We start from the raw sequence: 14,297 nt of genomic DNA on the forward strand, positions 1-14,297 counted from the left end.
AAGGCTAGTCGGTCTGTGAATAATGGACTCTGTATCAGGTAGAGGTTGATAGCATGAACACAGATGTGCACATGTGCAATAAAATGACATTCATCAACCCGCTCAGAAAACTCGCTGACGTGGTTGACACATGTCATCGTATCCCAGTTGCGTAGATTGATGCTCATGCTGTTGATCACTGGATTGTCTGGTTCAGACTCGATTATTACAGACCGTGGCTATATAGCTGGAATATTGCTGAGTGCGTAAAACTAAACTCACTCACTCCGCTCAGGAAATCAATAGTAAATGCTGTAGTGGTACCAACTTAAGATTCCATTTGGCGTAAAAAGCAAAATATCGGTGAAACTTCTATGAATTATCCAGGAATTGTGCCCCCACTGAAAATCAGTGATAACACGGGTTAGTCGAGTCAGAACACATTCAATTTCGGTTTTTGTTAGGATGTAAGATAGTCCCTACGTAATGTTGACGAATATCTTTTGGTGGAAAGTTACAACACGTAACAAGTGTAAATATTGCCTTTAGAATGAAAACAATGCGTTATTCATTATTTTCTATATGTGTACATATTCTTTCAAGAGTACCGATAATACAATAATAAGTATACACGCATATCCATTCTGGTGAGTACGCGCGTTAGGAGCTTCAAGTTGCTTTCCGCCTGGACATTGAACAACACACATTCATATAGGTTCAGTATAATGTCGATGAACCATTTTTGGACGAGTCATTAGAAGCATAATCAATCCATAGTGAGATTTAAAAAATGAAGCCATGGCCCCGTTTAAAACATTATCTCTGGGTCCGTCCGTGAATAACAGATTCACAGAAAGATATCTATGTTAGTTGATAACGTGTGCTATGTCATTGGTTAAACCGAAATCGAATATGTTACTTCATATGATGAATTGAATTTCTGTACCAGACAGTATAATGTATCGAATTTATTCCTCACAACCTGTTTTATTTGAGACAAAATCTTGATTCGATTTAAATCAGATCCGGAATTTTATTTAAGGAACGGAGTCGATGTAAAAACGACATGACATCAAACGTAATCTAGCCAAGAAAGGTCAAGGTCGACTTACAATCCTGGCGTGCAAGTGACACTTTTGTGTGCCCGATGCTTTATTCTGTTTCTCGTGGTTGAAATGAGATTCGGAAAAGTCTAGACAATCCTCATTTCATTTTGCTAAAATTTCACTGTTCGGATTGGGCAAGAAGATCGTTAAAAGCATGACACATGTCAAGAAGCGGCTCGAAATGTAAACATCAATTTTATTTGACATAAATTTGGAATCGAATCGCATTCCATTTCTCTTCCGTCTAGCACAAGGGACAGAGAATCACTTTGACATTCCCGTGTCAGTATGATCTATTTCTTTTGGAAACAATTCTACATATGACATATAAACGCTGATATTTTTTTTTTCGAGAACTGTGACAGTTCCGATCTCGGCGTGCAGTTATTTAAGGGGTTGAGATTACAGAACTACTGATGTTCTCTCACTAAAAATTGATTTTTCCTTCCCATCTGCCTGTTAAATAAGAAAATTGGACTCGCAGACACAACAGGAAACGTTGCGCACTTGCACTATTCCGTAATGACCCTTGACCTTTGACATCTCAAATTGACCCGACCTTTCGCTTGATTAACATCCTGGTATGATGAAGTCTAGCAGCTTTTGGCGAAGCAGGGAAAAGACTGTTCGTTTTCACGGAAGCTCTGTGGGGTCGAAGCACGATCCAGTGATGTTGGCTTTCGGGAGAGAGCCCTTCGCCTGTCAGTGTCGACGTCAGCTCAGTTAGAACACACCCCTGAGCATAGTGGGGCGTAGCTTATCTTAGCCTCGCGGTCTCGGAGCTGCTTGAGCGATACAACATCGCGCTGTCCATGTCATCGTACTTTGATTTTTCTTTTTCGCGCATTCTATAAACAAAACGATGGCTCACTGGAACAACCAATAGCTGGTGGACCCCCCTCGGTTTGGGGACGTTGTGATATATTTACTTACCAAATTGTTGTATAGGTTGGTGCTGGGCTTTCGCTATGTTGTTTGTTAAACAGGTTGATTCGCTGAGCGGCCACGACAGAGAACAATAAAATGTTGCTTTCTAAGACATTTAAATATTATGAATGAAATATTGTCCAAAAGGACCCAGATATATAAACTATAACAGAATCGCATTATCTCATCTTGAGGTACATAAGTTTTGTCATTTTGGTGATTTTCTAGAGATATCTTGTTAGTAAACAAAGTGAAATAAACATAGGTACGTGTAACTGGAGATCTTTCCCTTCAGCATGAATGCAACGATAATACTGAAACTATATGTATTGTGTCATTATATTATTATTGATTATATCTATCGTCATAGTAATAATTCATTGGCATGGAACTAAAAGTGTTTTGTTGGTTCTTTGCTCGATCTTTCGTCGTGGAATACATGTATAAATGATGTGTCATTTGTATTTTATAGAAAGGAGAATGAAGGTAATACATATCTTATCTATGTTCGAGACAATGTGGTTCTTAACGTAAACGCAAATAAGTAGGTTTCGTGACGCAACACTGACAGATTATTGACAGAATTTATGAATTAATAATTCAAAACGCATTTTGTCCTTATCGCAACAGTTCACATCAAGTAAAGTTGGACTGCCTCACAGATGTCCTTCAGAACACTTCGGATTTGTTGTCAATTTGTCAAACAATGTTGTTTTAAACAATGATGAGTAAACTCATGAAACAAAAATGTGTGTTGTACTGTGCCAGTATAATCTGAACACCCTACCCCCGGGTCCCCCTAGCGGTTCCCATGCATTCCCCGACCCCACGGGAGGAAGCGAGTTGGGAATCAGTGACACAGACAATCACATCATGGCTTGGGATTTATTGGAGGTCTCTGTCGGCGATCCGAGAAATCTTCTAATTAATCAATTAAAGATAGGATAAGATAAAGTGCTGGTAATATTTCCTGCCAAGGGGTATGTTTAATATTGTGTTAATAAGCAAATCACGAACGTTGGTGTCCTTAATATTAATTATTTATACCATACACAAGTATGAGGGAGCTATATAGACAATTATCCTTCGAGCGAGGGTTACATAGTCTAATAGCAAATACCCTTGGTTATTAGGTAGGAGCGGTCCAACTAGCATGCTTATTAAACATTTATAGATAAAACACATAAAGAAGACTTGTTGAAATTGTAATAAGCCCCTCCGTGATCCAGGGCTGTAAATAACTTCCCGAGAACAATGATTAAAGTAACTGGGTACATTCTAAGAGAACGCCGGCTGTAATAATGCAGATATACTGGGCAGTGAGAGAGAGCTAGTGGCATTGTCTCTACATGAAAAGCAACATAATATTTTCAAAGAAATCTGAAACTATCGACTTCATCGTTTGCGGTTGAAATTATCTTGAATGATTATAAAAATAAAATTTTAGTGTTTTGTTTTGATGTTCTTAGTCATTTATTTGTTAGTAGCCGTTAGTTTTGTTTTACTTACTTTTTCGTCTGTTTTAATATTCGTTTAGTGGGTGATAAATCTCCCATTTGTTGTATTTAGAAAGGGGATAGGCAAAACATCCGGTATATTGCATGTAAACTTTTAAGAAGTACATATAAGTATATCATTTTAACTCGCACAAAACTGAGCTCACATCAATGGTATCAAAGTAGGAAATACTGTTTATGTTATATTTAATAATCAGTTAATGTATAAAAATTGTAAGTAGCACGTATAAGTAAAAGCTTCACTCACTTATCAGTTCTTTAAAGAATGGCGCGGACATGGAGTTTCTGATCGTGATTCCTTTCACAATAAATTTCAATACGTACATAATTTTATATAGTTAAATATTAAGCAGTTTAAACGCATTTATTATTTGTAAGGTTATTGAAAAAGATCGTTCCTAAAGGTGTATTCATGCACCAAGTGTTCGACTTAAGCCCATGCATGTAATTGTACAAGCTATTCACATGGTTGTGGCGCTATTAGATGGATGACCATGCATTTAAACTACTGTATAAATTACACCCGTGTTAAATTCCCATACAAACACGAACGCAACTAAATCAAGGTAAATTATATATTTGTCGATTTTTTTCTGTCCGTGTCACAATTTCTGTTGCCGTGGTAACGGTGTGGCGTAGCGCGATCAGAGACACGTGCAGGTTGCAGTGTCAACATGAACGACCTATGCCAAATGTCCGTCGCATCATGTCAGTCTGTGCATGACCTTTAACCGAATGTACATAAAAAGTACAACTTCAAGAAAGTCGGGCTTAGACGTGAAGAAAGTTTGCTTTGGTTGGGGTCCCCGAGTGTAATTATTTGTTAAATTCACACGACCTTTAAGCGTTATACATAAATATATTATTATGAAATATGTCATTCGGATGAAGCTATACGCTGAACGACAGATTAAGCCGACAAAATAGAATCTAAGCACACTGTTTAAGTTGGATAATTAAAAGTTGCTTTCATTCAATATTAATGAATAAGTATACAGATTAGATAAAATAAGTATATGATTTTAGGCGTTTTGGCTTTAAGATATACTTTAATGAAAAAGCTATGTTCGGATTTCTTGATGTAGCTTAAATTAATGACGTAATCACTAATGGAATGTATATCAATGAATATCTACATATAACATTTCGTACAACGAAATGCAATATCGATTTCAAATGCTATAAACACCTCTGTATTTCGAAACATCGATTCCAAAGCTGTAAATCGTTCTAGCTCGCGGCATTATTTTCCTATTGTCAAAAAATGTCATAAATATTACTCCAAAGTTTCAATTACATCAACATTAATCTACAGCTATCTACCTGTTCCTTCCCAATGACCTCTTTTTATTGTGCTATAAAATGTCGTCCCCGTTGTAAGTAACAAAAGCTCAACAAATGCCATTTCTTCATTATCAAAAGCACTTATAGAATAGAAATAGGTGGTTTACGGTAACGCTAAGACTTCGGAGCACTGCTCAATTTGGCAATCACCTTGCCACCTTCTCTTGTCACCGACTCGAGTGATAGACGTCAAATCAATTTCACTTGACTCAAATCTGTATCTTTACACCGATATTGCTGCAAGTGATCAACTTATACCAGATAACCCGAATAAACGAGTATTTTACGAATATGATCGAGTTTTAAAAACAACAATCATCAATTCTAACACAAATGTTATTTTTCTGTTGATATGAATATTTGACGTAATTGTATATTGTTCAAGATGACTTGGAATAGGTGTGGAGGTGTATTTTTATGAAAATTGTTTTCAAATAAATTACAGTCATTTACATATCTAACATTATGTATTATGATATTGTTTGAAAAAAATATCTGAACCGATCAATATTGATGTCAATATTTCCATTATTAATCTCTTGACATTAACGATGAGGTGTATTTGTTTTTTTTGTTGCTTACTGTGGGATTTCGTTAATATGTCGCCCACCCTTACCCTTAAATCCCAAATTACCAATGCAATCACACGAACAATATATTTTGAAACCAGTGTCCAATTTTCAATATCGTCGCGTTTCTTGTAAGGTGTAGCAAGAAATTAAAGCATTTATTAAGCCGGCGACACCGTCGCTTTGTTGTGCACGCCGCTTGCTTTTAATGAACACAGTCTCGATTTAAAACAAGAAACGGTGAAGACTGTAATTTCAACCTTGCAAAGCACGCTGAAGTGGACAAATGCAGAGTGTCGGCTGCTGGAAGAGATTCTCCTCCTTTCTCACCTGACCCCCATAGTAAAAGCTTCAAGTTCGATACGCAATAAAGTGAAGTCACTTTCAGTATACCGCTCGAGAGCAAGATCGTCACCGCCTTGCATTTAGAAGCGCTGCCTTGCTGCTTGAAGGCTGGTTATATTGGACAAGATGGACGGGTGGACACCAGAAGACGACCGTCGCCGCGTCGGCGCAAGCGTTACGGGTAGGTGACCATGTTTACGTCAGTTCAATGTGTTTGGTAATTAGTGTCGGACAATGGGCACACACCTTGCCTCCACAACACGGGATTTTCGTCTTTTCGCCGGAGTGCAAATGCGTGGTTTGCATTTTGATTGCGACATGCAAGGGTTGGTGATAGCGTTTAGTCCCTTACAGTTTTGACGTGCAAAGGTTAGATTGTTTGTACAGAGATGAAATGAATGTAGCTGGAGCAATGTCAATTTTATAGGCTACCTTCTCCAAGTGCCACGTGAAACCTTGTAAATATTGACAAATCATGCCCCATCCCGATTGACTTATTTCATACCGCGAGACCCACTGCTTCCAACACTTAGAACAAATTTGGCCTTTTGGAAAATGAAAGAAAAATTTCTCCTTTAATCATGCGAGAAGTGCTCAAACGACGGTTAGTAAAGCCTGGCGCTCCCTGACTGGGCGCCCCTCTAAGAAAATTGACATTAAATTTTCCACTATTTGTTTTAGCTGGGGCTTGCAGTGTGCTTAAGATGGCCGGGGTTGAGTTGGACAAATCCAACGTGATGATGGGGCTCTAACCTAAACACTCCGAGGGACACTTCGATACTCGCTAAAGTCTTCAATATTATGGCAAAATATAGAAACATGATCGGTAGCATGTATTGGGTGCTTCACGTTAGCCTCTCTATTATTTGCACGAAAAGCCATTGAAGCAAGCTTCCGCTAACATAGTCTTGACAGCCTTAACTACACACAGATATTCCCATTAAACGTTTTTAGTGAAAACAATAGAAACCTATTCAACCGTAGAAGCTAAAATTCGAACGACAAAACTTGGTTATAAATTTATGATATTAATATTTTAATGATATTTTTTTTCAAAGTTTAGATAACAAATATAGATAACTTCATCTTTACCTTATCAAAGTTTATTGCCGGGGATTTCGGACCACGTTTCCCTCCGTGGTGAAACGACATGAAAGCAAAGATCAATCAGTCACGAAAAAACGCTTTTTTAACGAATTCTTCCTTGAGTCGCCATCTCTATGTCAATAGCATCCCAGGGCTGGGGAGAACGGGATGTGACAGAGGAGAGTTGACACTTTCACTCAGTACTGAATACAACGCGATTGGCGAATCCATGTAAGCTTACGGCTGGGACGCGAGCAGGGATCGCCTACCTTGCAGCCCGCTCAGCATTAGCGCGAGGGAGGGAGGGAGCCAGTATGAGAGAGGGGAATTGAGACGGGACCTTTCTATCCGTGTATTTGTTTTGAGGACACGATTGATGCGGCGGGTGGTAGCTCGCTAGTAGCAGCCTACACCATCGTGGCGGAGAAACAAAAGCAGAGGTATAGCTGCAGTGAGCCGCGACCCCCCAAGCCACACAAACAGACAGCAGACTTTTAATAACGCTGCGATCGAGAAAGGGACTCGTACAACGGCGATGTTGCTGTTTTTCATTTGAACAAACTCTCTCCAATTATCAGGCATGTACAAAGGGGGATTATTACCATAAATAAAGCGTACCGCTTCAGCCTGCGTGAATAGGCGATTTGCTGCGAACGGAGCTCATAAATTGTTCCATAATTCTGACGGATACATTCCTCGCAATTTGACAGCGGCTTCAGTTACCGAGATCTCTCGGCTCGGCTGTCTTTGTATACAAGGCAGAGTTGTCGCTTATGACTCATGTGAGTAGGATGGTGAGTCCCAGAGCAGAAGAAAAGTTTGTTCGGTGAGGTGCGAGCGTCCAGTGTGACCACCCGACCTCACTGCCCAGTGTCCGGACTGAGACTGACAAATCAGGAGAGGGCTGGCCCCCTGCCCCCTGTTACGTAACGCCAGAAGAAAGTGGCCCGGCTATCTTCGTAACAAAGACACCCCTCTCCCCATTGGAAGCGATCTCGGCGTGAACGGAACACGTTTTGATATGGACCGAGCAGACAATATGTTTTTATTTGCACGTGAATACTTTATCACGGGAGCAAACCCGTTCAAGTATTACATTTGCTTCGCCGCTGTCAAGTCGTGCTCATGGCGGGCTAGTAATTGAGACCAGGATCAAAGCCAATCAAAAGTCTTCTTACAATTTGATTATGATAATTACAGCGGGCATTATTTGATAGTTGATAATCATAATTCGAGCATGCGCACCAAGGGTCCGACTATATAAACCGGAATATCACAACAGAGCAAGTTTTGTCATCGAGTGGTCTGGTGGACACTGCCAACTATGTCCCGTCGGAAACAGTCAAATCCTCGCCACTTGGACTCGGAACTGGAGTTAGCCTCTCTCCTTGAAAATGGTAAGTTGATTTTTTTATCGATTGTTTGCATACAACGCGAACATGTAGTCTAATGCTACACGTGCATCGGCATTCGTCGGGAGTTGGAAGTTTAACTACCTGGGTAGCCCAGCTGATTGCGAGTCAACATCGCTTCAAATTCCCGCCATCTAACCGCTGTCAGTTTGTGTCGTCTGCTTCAGTGGTGTTTTTTTTGTCTGTCTATCTTGTCAAGTGGCTGCCTTGGGGGACGCTACTTAGCACATAGCAGACAACTGGCTTCGATTCCTACCCCAGGAGTGCAAGTGCTAAACCGTTTGCAACAATTGTTTCAAGGATGTCTATTTTGACGTGTATTCGTCTATTTCATGTGTCGGTTGTCAGTCTACATCTTTACTTCTTAGGGACGATTATCGGTCGCAGTTGACAGTTATGACATATACTTTAAACAGCTAAAACAAACTATTATTCAAACCTTTTTTTTATACAGTCTCTATTTACTTTGAAAGTTTTCAGTGGACGTATACTTTGAATAAGTATATCGATAGGTGTATTTGAGTGAAGTTGTTAAATAACACGTTTTGTCTTATGTCAGGATTTTAATGACATTTGAGTGTCTTTTAAAATAATTTAACTATGGATTCACTTAAACTTTTCTCAGTCAACATAAGTCAACAATAGTATCTTAGGCGTCCTCATTGGTAGTGTATCTACATTCGGGTTGGGGGGGGGGGGTGTCATGGAGAGGGGGATATCTGAGGGGCGTAGCGTCTTCCGGACTTTACAGCATATACGTGTTCAATCAGGGCTTACCTGCCTAGTGTAAATAACACCCTGAACAGGTATGATTTCAAATGACATTTTTTGCGTCTTGGGTACAATAGAACAAATATGTGAAACTAAATAACTGACGCTCCTAATTTATGAGTCGAAACTGTACAAACAAATGTGTCATATTTCATGCGAGGCATAACGTTAGAGGTGATTTTATTTAAAATAAGTGGACTGTTTCATAGCGAATAGGACACAGAGACTCCATTACGGATCTTTTCATAAAAAAGCATGTGGAATTTGTTTAGTGTCGACTTGTGAATAGCCTTATTATATTTCATAAGGTGCGCCAAGGGAGTATCAGGACGGTCGGCTTGTCATTTCTTTTACGCTTTAGAATATATCCGTAAATATTCAAGATATTTTTGATAAATGTGAATCAAGACAGTTTCCAAGCCGTGTTCATTTTAACCAGGTTCAAATTATAGTAATAGTAATGAGTAGTTGTTAAAAACCCTATTTTCATGTCAGCGAAAAACAATTTGTGGATAAGCTCCCAACATAATGGGAGAGTGCCTGATAGTATAATGGCTATTGAAAATCAGTCGCCGGAACGAAGCATTTCTTAAAACAAGTCAAATAGTTTTCTATAGGTCCTTTGTCTCACAGGCAATTCTTTTCATTACTTGTGCAAACAGTGCTTTCGAGAGAAACGTAACTGTTAGGAAAATACTCTCCGCTTATGTTTTCGCACGTAACTTAATGACAGGGAAAATCTTCAAGCGGCTGCTTCAGCCCTCGATACATTTTTGGACGGATCAGCAACCATCACTATGCGGCAGACATGTCAAAGCGCTAAACTTAAGACTTACGATATTTCCCAATTCAAACAAATGCTATTATAAATCATAAGCAAGGGGGACCCTTACTATCACAAAACCATACAAAAACTACTCGGCTGCTGTCAAAGCTATCTCGACACAAACTCTGATAAGACACTCCACTACAATAGAAGCTTTCCTGAACAGCGCGCTACTCCCAGAGAGCGACGACTAGTGCCCGTTGCTAAATGATATGATTATTTGTAACTTTTACCGATATTTGTCGTGTTGACGGATTTATAGATACCTAGTACCCTGGCAAGGTGTTCTACGGTCCTGCTACCCTGGGTACGGCCTGACTTTGTTACCAAGGAAAGGACGAGTATTTTGGTCATGAAACAAACCGAGGCTGTAAAATTTCTTTTGACAGAACATTTCATGACAAGTTCATTTTTTAAATGCTACATAAATAAGTGTTGTTTTTTCTCTCATTTTTGTCTTTTTGACCTGATTCAATGATCAGGTGTTTTTAAACATGTACATATATATATTTTAAGGACCAATTTGTCTATTGTGTAGATGTAAGTACTAGTTTCATTGAACAGATTGCAGTTTATATTTTCGGTTTAGTATATTAGGTGAAATACTCTACCAGCAGTAACAGAAACATTTAAACAAAATATACTTTTTTGTTGTTTGAAATTTATACATCCTAGGTCACCAATTAAAAAAACATGGGGCATATTTTATGGTTTTTCTAAAACATGCAGTTAGATTTCATGCATAAAGTTTAGATGATGTCTATATTCTAATATAATAAGCATCAGTTGTGTTTAAAAAATGAAACAATATATTTTCTAATAGATTAATCATACTTCTTGAAATCTGACATGAAATGACATTTACTTTTTGAGAGAAAACCATGTCGTATGAATTTGTTTAATGAAATAAGAATTATTTTTTTGCGAATAAATTGTAATATGTACTATTTTGATATCAACAAATAGTAACAACCAAGTATTTGAATCAAGTGGAAATAAAATAATGATTCTGCAGGCACCAAGAGGACATAGTGGAAAGATGCTATGTTCTTGTGTGTTCCTTCATGGTCTCCGGTGCCGATGGTAAAGTCATTAGTGTTTTATCATTCTGGAAAACCCATCTGAAGAATAAGTCATAACTTCTCCAGCACATTTCGATTTTGCCTTTTCTATGGTTGAACGAATACTTTGATACTGAATGTCCCATCGGTTTATGAATCACAATTTTGCCATATTTCTTTCCTTTAAAAACTGAATGCATGAATACTGAATGTCCCATCGGTTTATGAATCACAATTTTGCCATATTTCTTTCCTTTAAAAACTGAATGCATGATAAAATGATTTCTTTTGCACATGAACAAAATGCAGATGCAATTTGTGATTGTTGTTTTTTACTGCAGCTTTTCCACATTAAAAAATATTTTATGCAAAAACAGTCTGGAGAAGGGACTAAATCTACATCTCCTATTTTTTCTTGTTTGAAATTTATGAAATGACTTCAAATTAAAGTTATCTTCAAACAGAAATCATGGCTTCAAAGTAATTAAGTCCAAACTGAAGGTGATATCTACATAATCTTTATTAAATTCATGCTGAAGATTAGATATTTACCCAAACTAATATCATAATTTATTAAAGCTCTTTCTATTTCTCATAAAGTTCATAATGAAAATTAATCAGCATTACATTGAATCATTCATAATATATTTCTCCCTTGTTATAAAATTGATGCTCTATAACATGATTCTTGAAAAGGAATTATCATTCTGATCTTTGATTAAGATATGGGTCTTGGTTATGTTCCACACAGGTGTGCCAGGATCGGCACATGATCAGTTTGCATCGACAATAAATTATTGATGGATTGTAATCAAAACAGGTCTGCAGCTGCAGGTTATTTTAATCTTAATTTATATTAATCAGTTCTTTTCTTTGATAAATACATTCATGTCTTTCTCAGGTAATTGTTTTTTCACCAACGGATAGCCAGAAATTGGTGGTCATGAAATGAAAAGACATGCATTTGAGACAAAAGGTTGAGATAGCACTGGGGTAGACATTGAACTAATGTTTTGTGATATGGCTTACTATTCATAACTGTTTAAAATTAATGTTTGAAAACATGTTCTTCTTTTAGAAATATAGTGTGTGCCTTGAAAGAAATAATTTGAATGGTTATGACATGAAAAGTGTTTTCAAAATGGAGACTGGTTTGGTAGGAGTTTGGAAAAAGATTTCCAGTTGTGAATACCTATACCATATGATAAGTGTTGTATCTCTTTGACTTACACGAGAGATCCTCCCAAACAGCTGTTTGGAAATGTGGAAATCTGAAAAGTTTGGCATTTGCTGTTTGATGAATCTGGCATGTCTTAATGGCTGTTCTGCTGAGAATTGTGACGTTGTTGAAAATATGAAAATGGCTAACAAGAGAGTGATTGGGTTAGACACACTGCCTTTGTTTAGCCCTGGGGAAAGGCCAGATTAATACAGGTCTTTGGACGCTATTAATATTTTCGAGGCTTTGGGGAATTGATTCCTCATTTTCCCTTTATCATTTTTTTTCAGTTTGATAATAGATTTTGACATGGCCAGCCTTGAGCTTAATAGATGTGTATCATGTTCCAAGATTACGAGCTAGCTGCAACAAAGCTGAATCATCTATTTCATTTTACATAATCCTAAATATTATTACAATTTTAAGTTTTTTAAATTTACAAAATTAATTTGTAACACTGATTGTTTTTTATTTTTTTTATTGTTGTCAGATTTGTTTTGTTGCCATAAGCTAATAATGATGGTTGGTTGAAGTCTTTATTTTTAGACTTTAATGAGATAGCAAATTTGTTTTAAGTTGAGAATTAAATTGTTTCCCTCTACATGCTTTAAGTGATTGCGCTGACTTCCTTTAACAGATAGTAAAGGCTTGAAACCCCATAAAAAGGTCACTGGTTGACCCTTAATAAGGAAACCAAGAAAGTTTGTTTTCTCTACAGAAACTCAACACTGCTTGTAGTTAAACAGTTATATCAATAGATCGGACTGGTTTCAAGTATAATCAAAGAAATCTGAATCAAGGTGAAAAATAAATGTTCAAATATATAACAATTACCATCATAAAATAGGTTTAGATTTTTATCAGCCTTTGCAATGATGAGAAATTAAAATCTGTAATAGTTTCTGTGTCCATTTCGTATAATAATCAGCTATAAAATGTTGAGAAATATTATGTTTTTGATACCATTTCTCATAGCATTCTGCGTCAATACTAGGTTCATGGCCAACTTATAAATGAAAAACATATCTTCGGCAATACTTTATAGTTTAATCAAATGACAATATCATTAGTTTTGCTTTTATTGTCTCTGTTATGATCGGACATATGAGGAGTGGTGTCCTGATAGTTTCTACACAATGCAATAAGATACTTGGAGAATGTAATAAAGACTTTTGTTCAGAGGTTAACATATATGATAATTATTCATTATCCTGAAGACTAAGAAATGCTTATTTACTTGAAACGATCACTATAACATTTCCTCCCTTGAACATATTATGCACTAACCATTTAATGTATGACACGAATGCCTGATCAGCTGTGTTTAATGGACTTAAACTGTCACATTAGATCGAGATCCCTTATTAGAATAGAAGAAGATTGTCCATTGAATAGAGTATCACCTGAGATAAGGCGAGGGATATTGCTACTCTGTTTACCTGTTGCTTTTCCTAGAGAGGTTAACGAGAGATTGTGTACAGGTATCAAGTTCAAATCACCTGTAGTTCTCCCCAACCCTTCTACCTTGGCAGGTATGAAGTCACCTGGCTTTGATTACCTTAATTAGTGAGATAAGCACCTGGATTGGATACTTTGTTTAACCTTGTTAGACTGTTGTGTTGGCATCAGGTGATCAGCTGATTGAATGATTGATTACCTGGACTTACCTGTCAGGTGAGATGGCCAAACACCACTCCAGGTATGCAAAGAGGGGTGTCACTCACCTGGCTGCTCGGCCGTGACGAGGGATCACTCAGGTGTGTCGGGGGATCCCCCACCCACAGGTAATGACCACATGTGGAACACACCTGGGACAATTGCAGAAATACCTGTCTGTTGGAGACAGGTAATAATTGGGAAATAGACACCATAGATGTAGCAAGGATTAAGGAAATTGGTATGTACATCTTTTTTGCAACAAGTGGTGTTAATTTTGAAGATTTGATTTTTGAAATGTCTTTTTTTTTTTATTTCTTCCTTAGTAGTTGTAAGAGTTTAGTATTTATCAAAGACATTAAAATATGACATTTTTTCAAGCTTCTGGTATTTGATGTTTAAAATGAATTAAATATGACACTAATTTTCCTGGTGATTCTGCTTAATATGTAAAGAACCGTCTGCTACGGGAGCCTCTT

At 37.5% G+C, this 14,297-nt stretch overlaps 1 protein-coding gene across 2 annotated transcripts in view; it reads left to right on the plus strand.

Annotated features, from left to right (window-relative positions):
* Positions 1-7,197: 7,197 nt before the first annotated feature.
* The window catches only part of LOC124284096 (sal-like protein 1), a 46,799-nt gene continuing 39,699 nt past the window's right edge, over positions 7,198-14,297 (plus strand). For both annotated transcript variants that reach the window (XM_046720157.1, XM_046720165.1), the window contains exon 1: positions 7,198-8,270. In XM_046720157.1, the coding sequence (XP_046576113.1) occupies positions 8,198-8,270 (73 nt within the window). In that variant the 5' untranslated portion in view covers positions 7,198-8,197. The remainder of the gene's footprint in view (positions 8,271-14,297) is intronic.

The sequence above is a fragment of the Haliotis rubra genome, unplaced genomic scaffold (genome assembly GCF_003918875.1).
Source record: "Haliotis rubra isolate DU_JTF1 unplaced genomic scaffold, ASM391887v1 Scf11, whole genome shotgun sequence".
Classification (NCBI taxonomy): Eukaryota; Metazoa; Mollusca; class Gastropoda; order Lepetellida; family Haliotidae; genus Haliotis; species Haliotis rubra.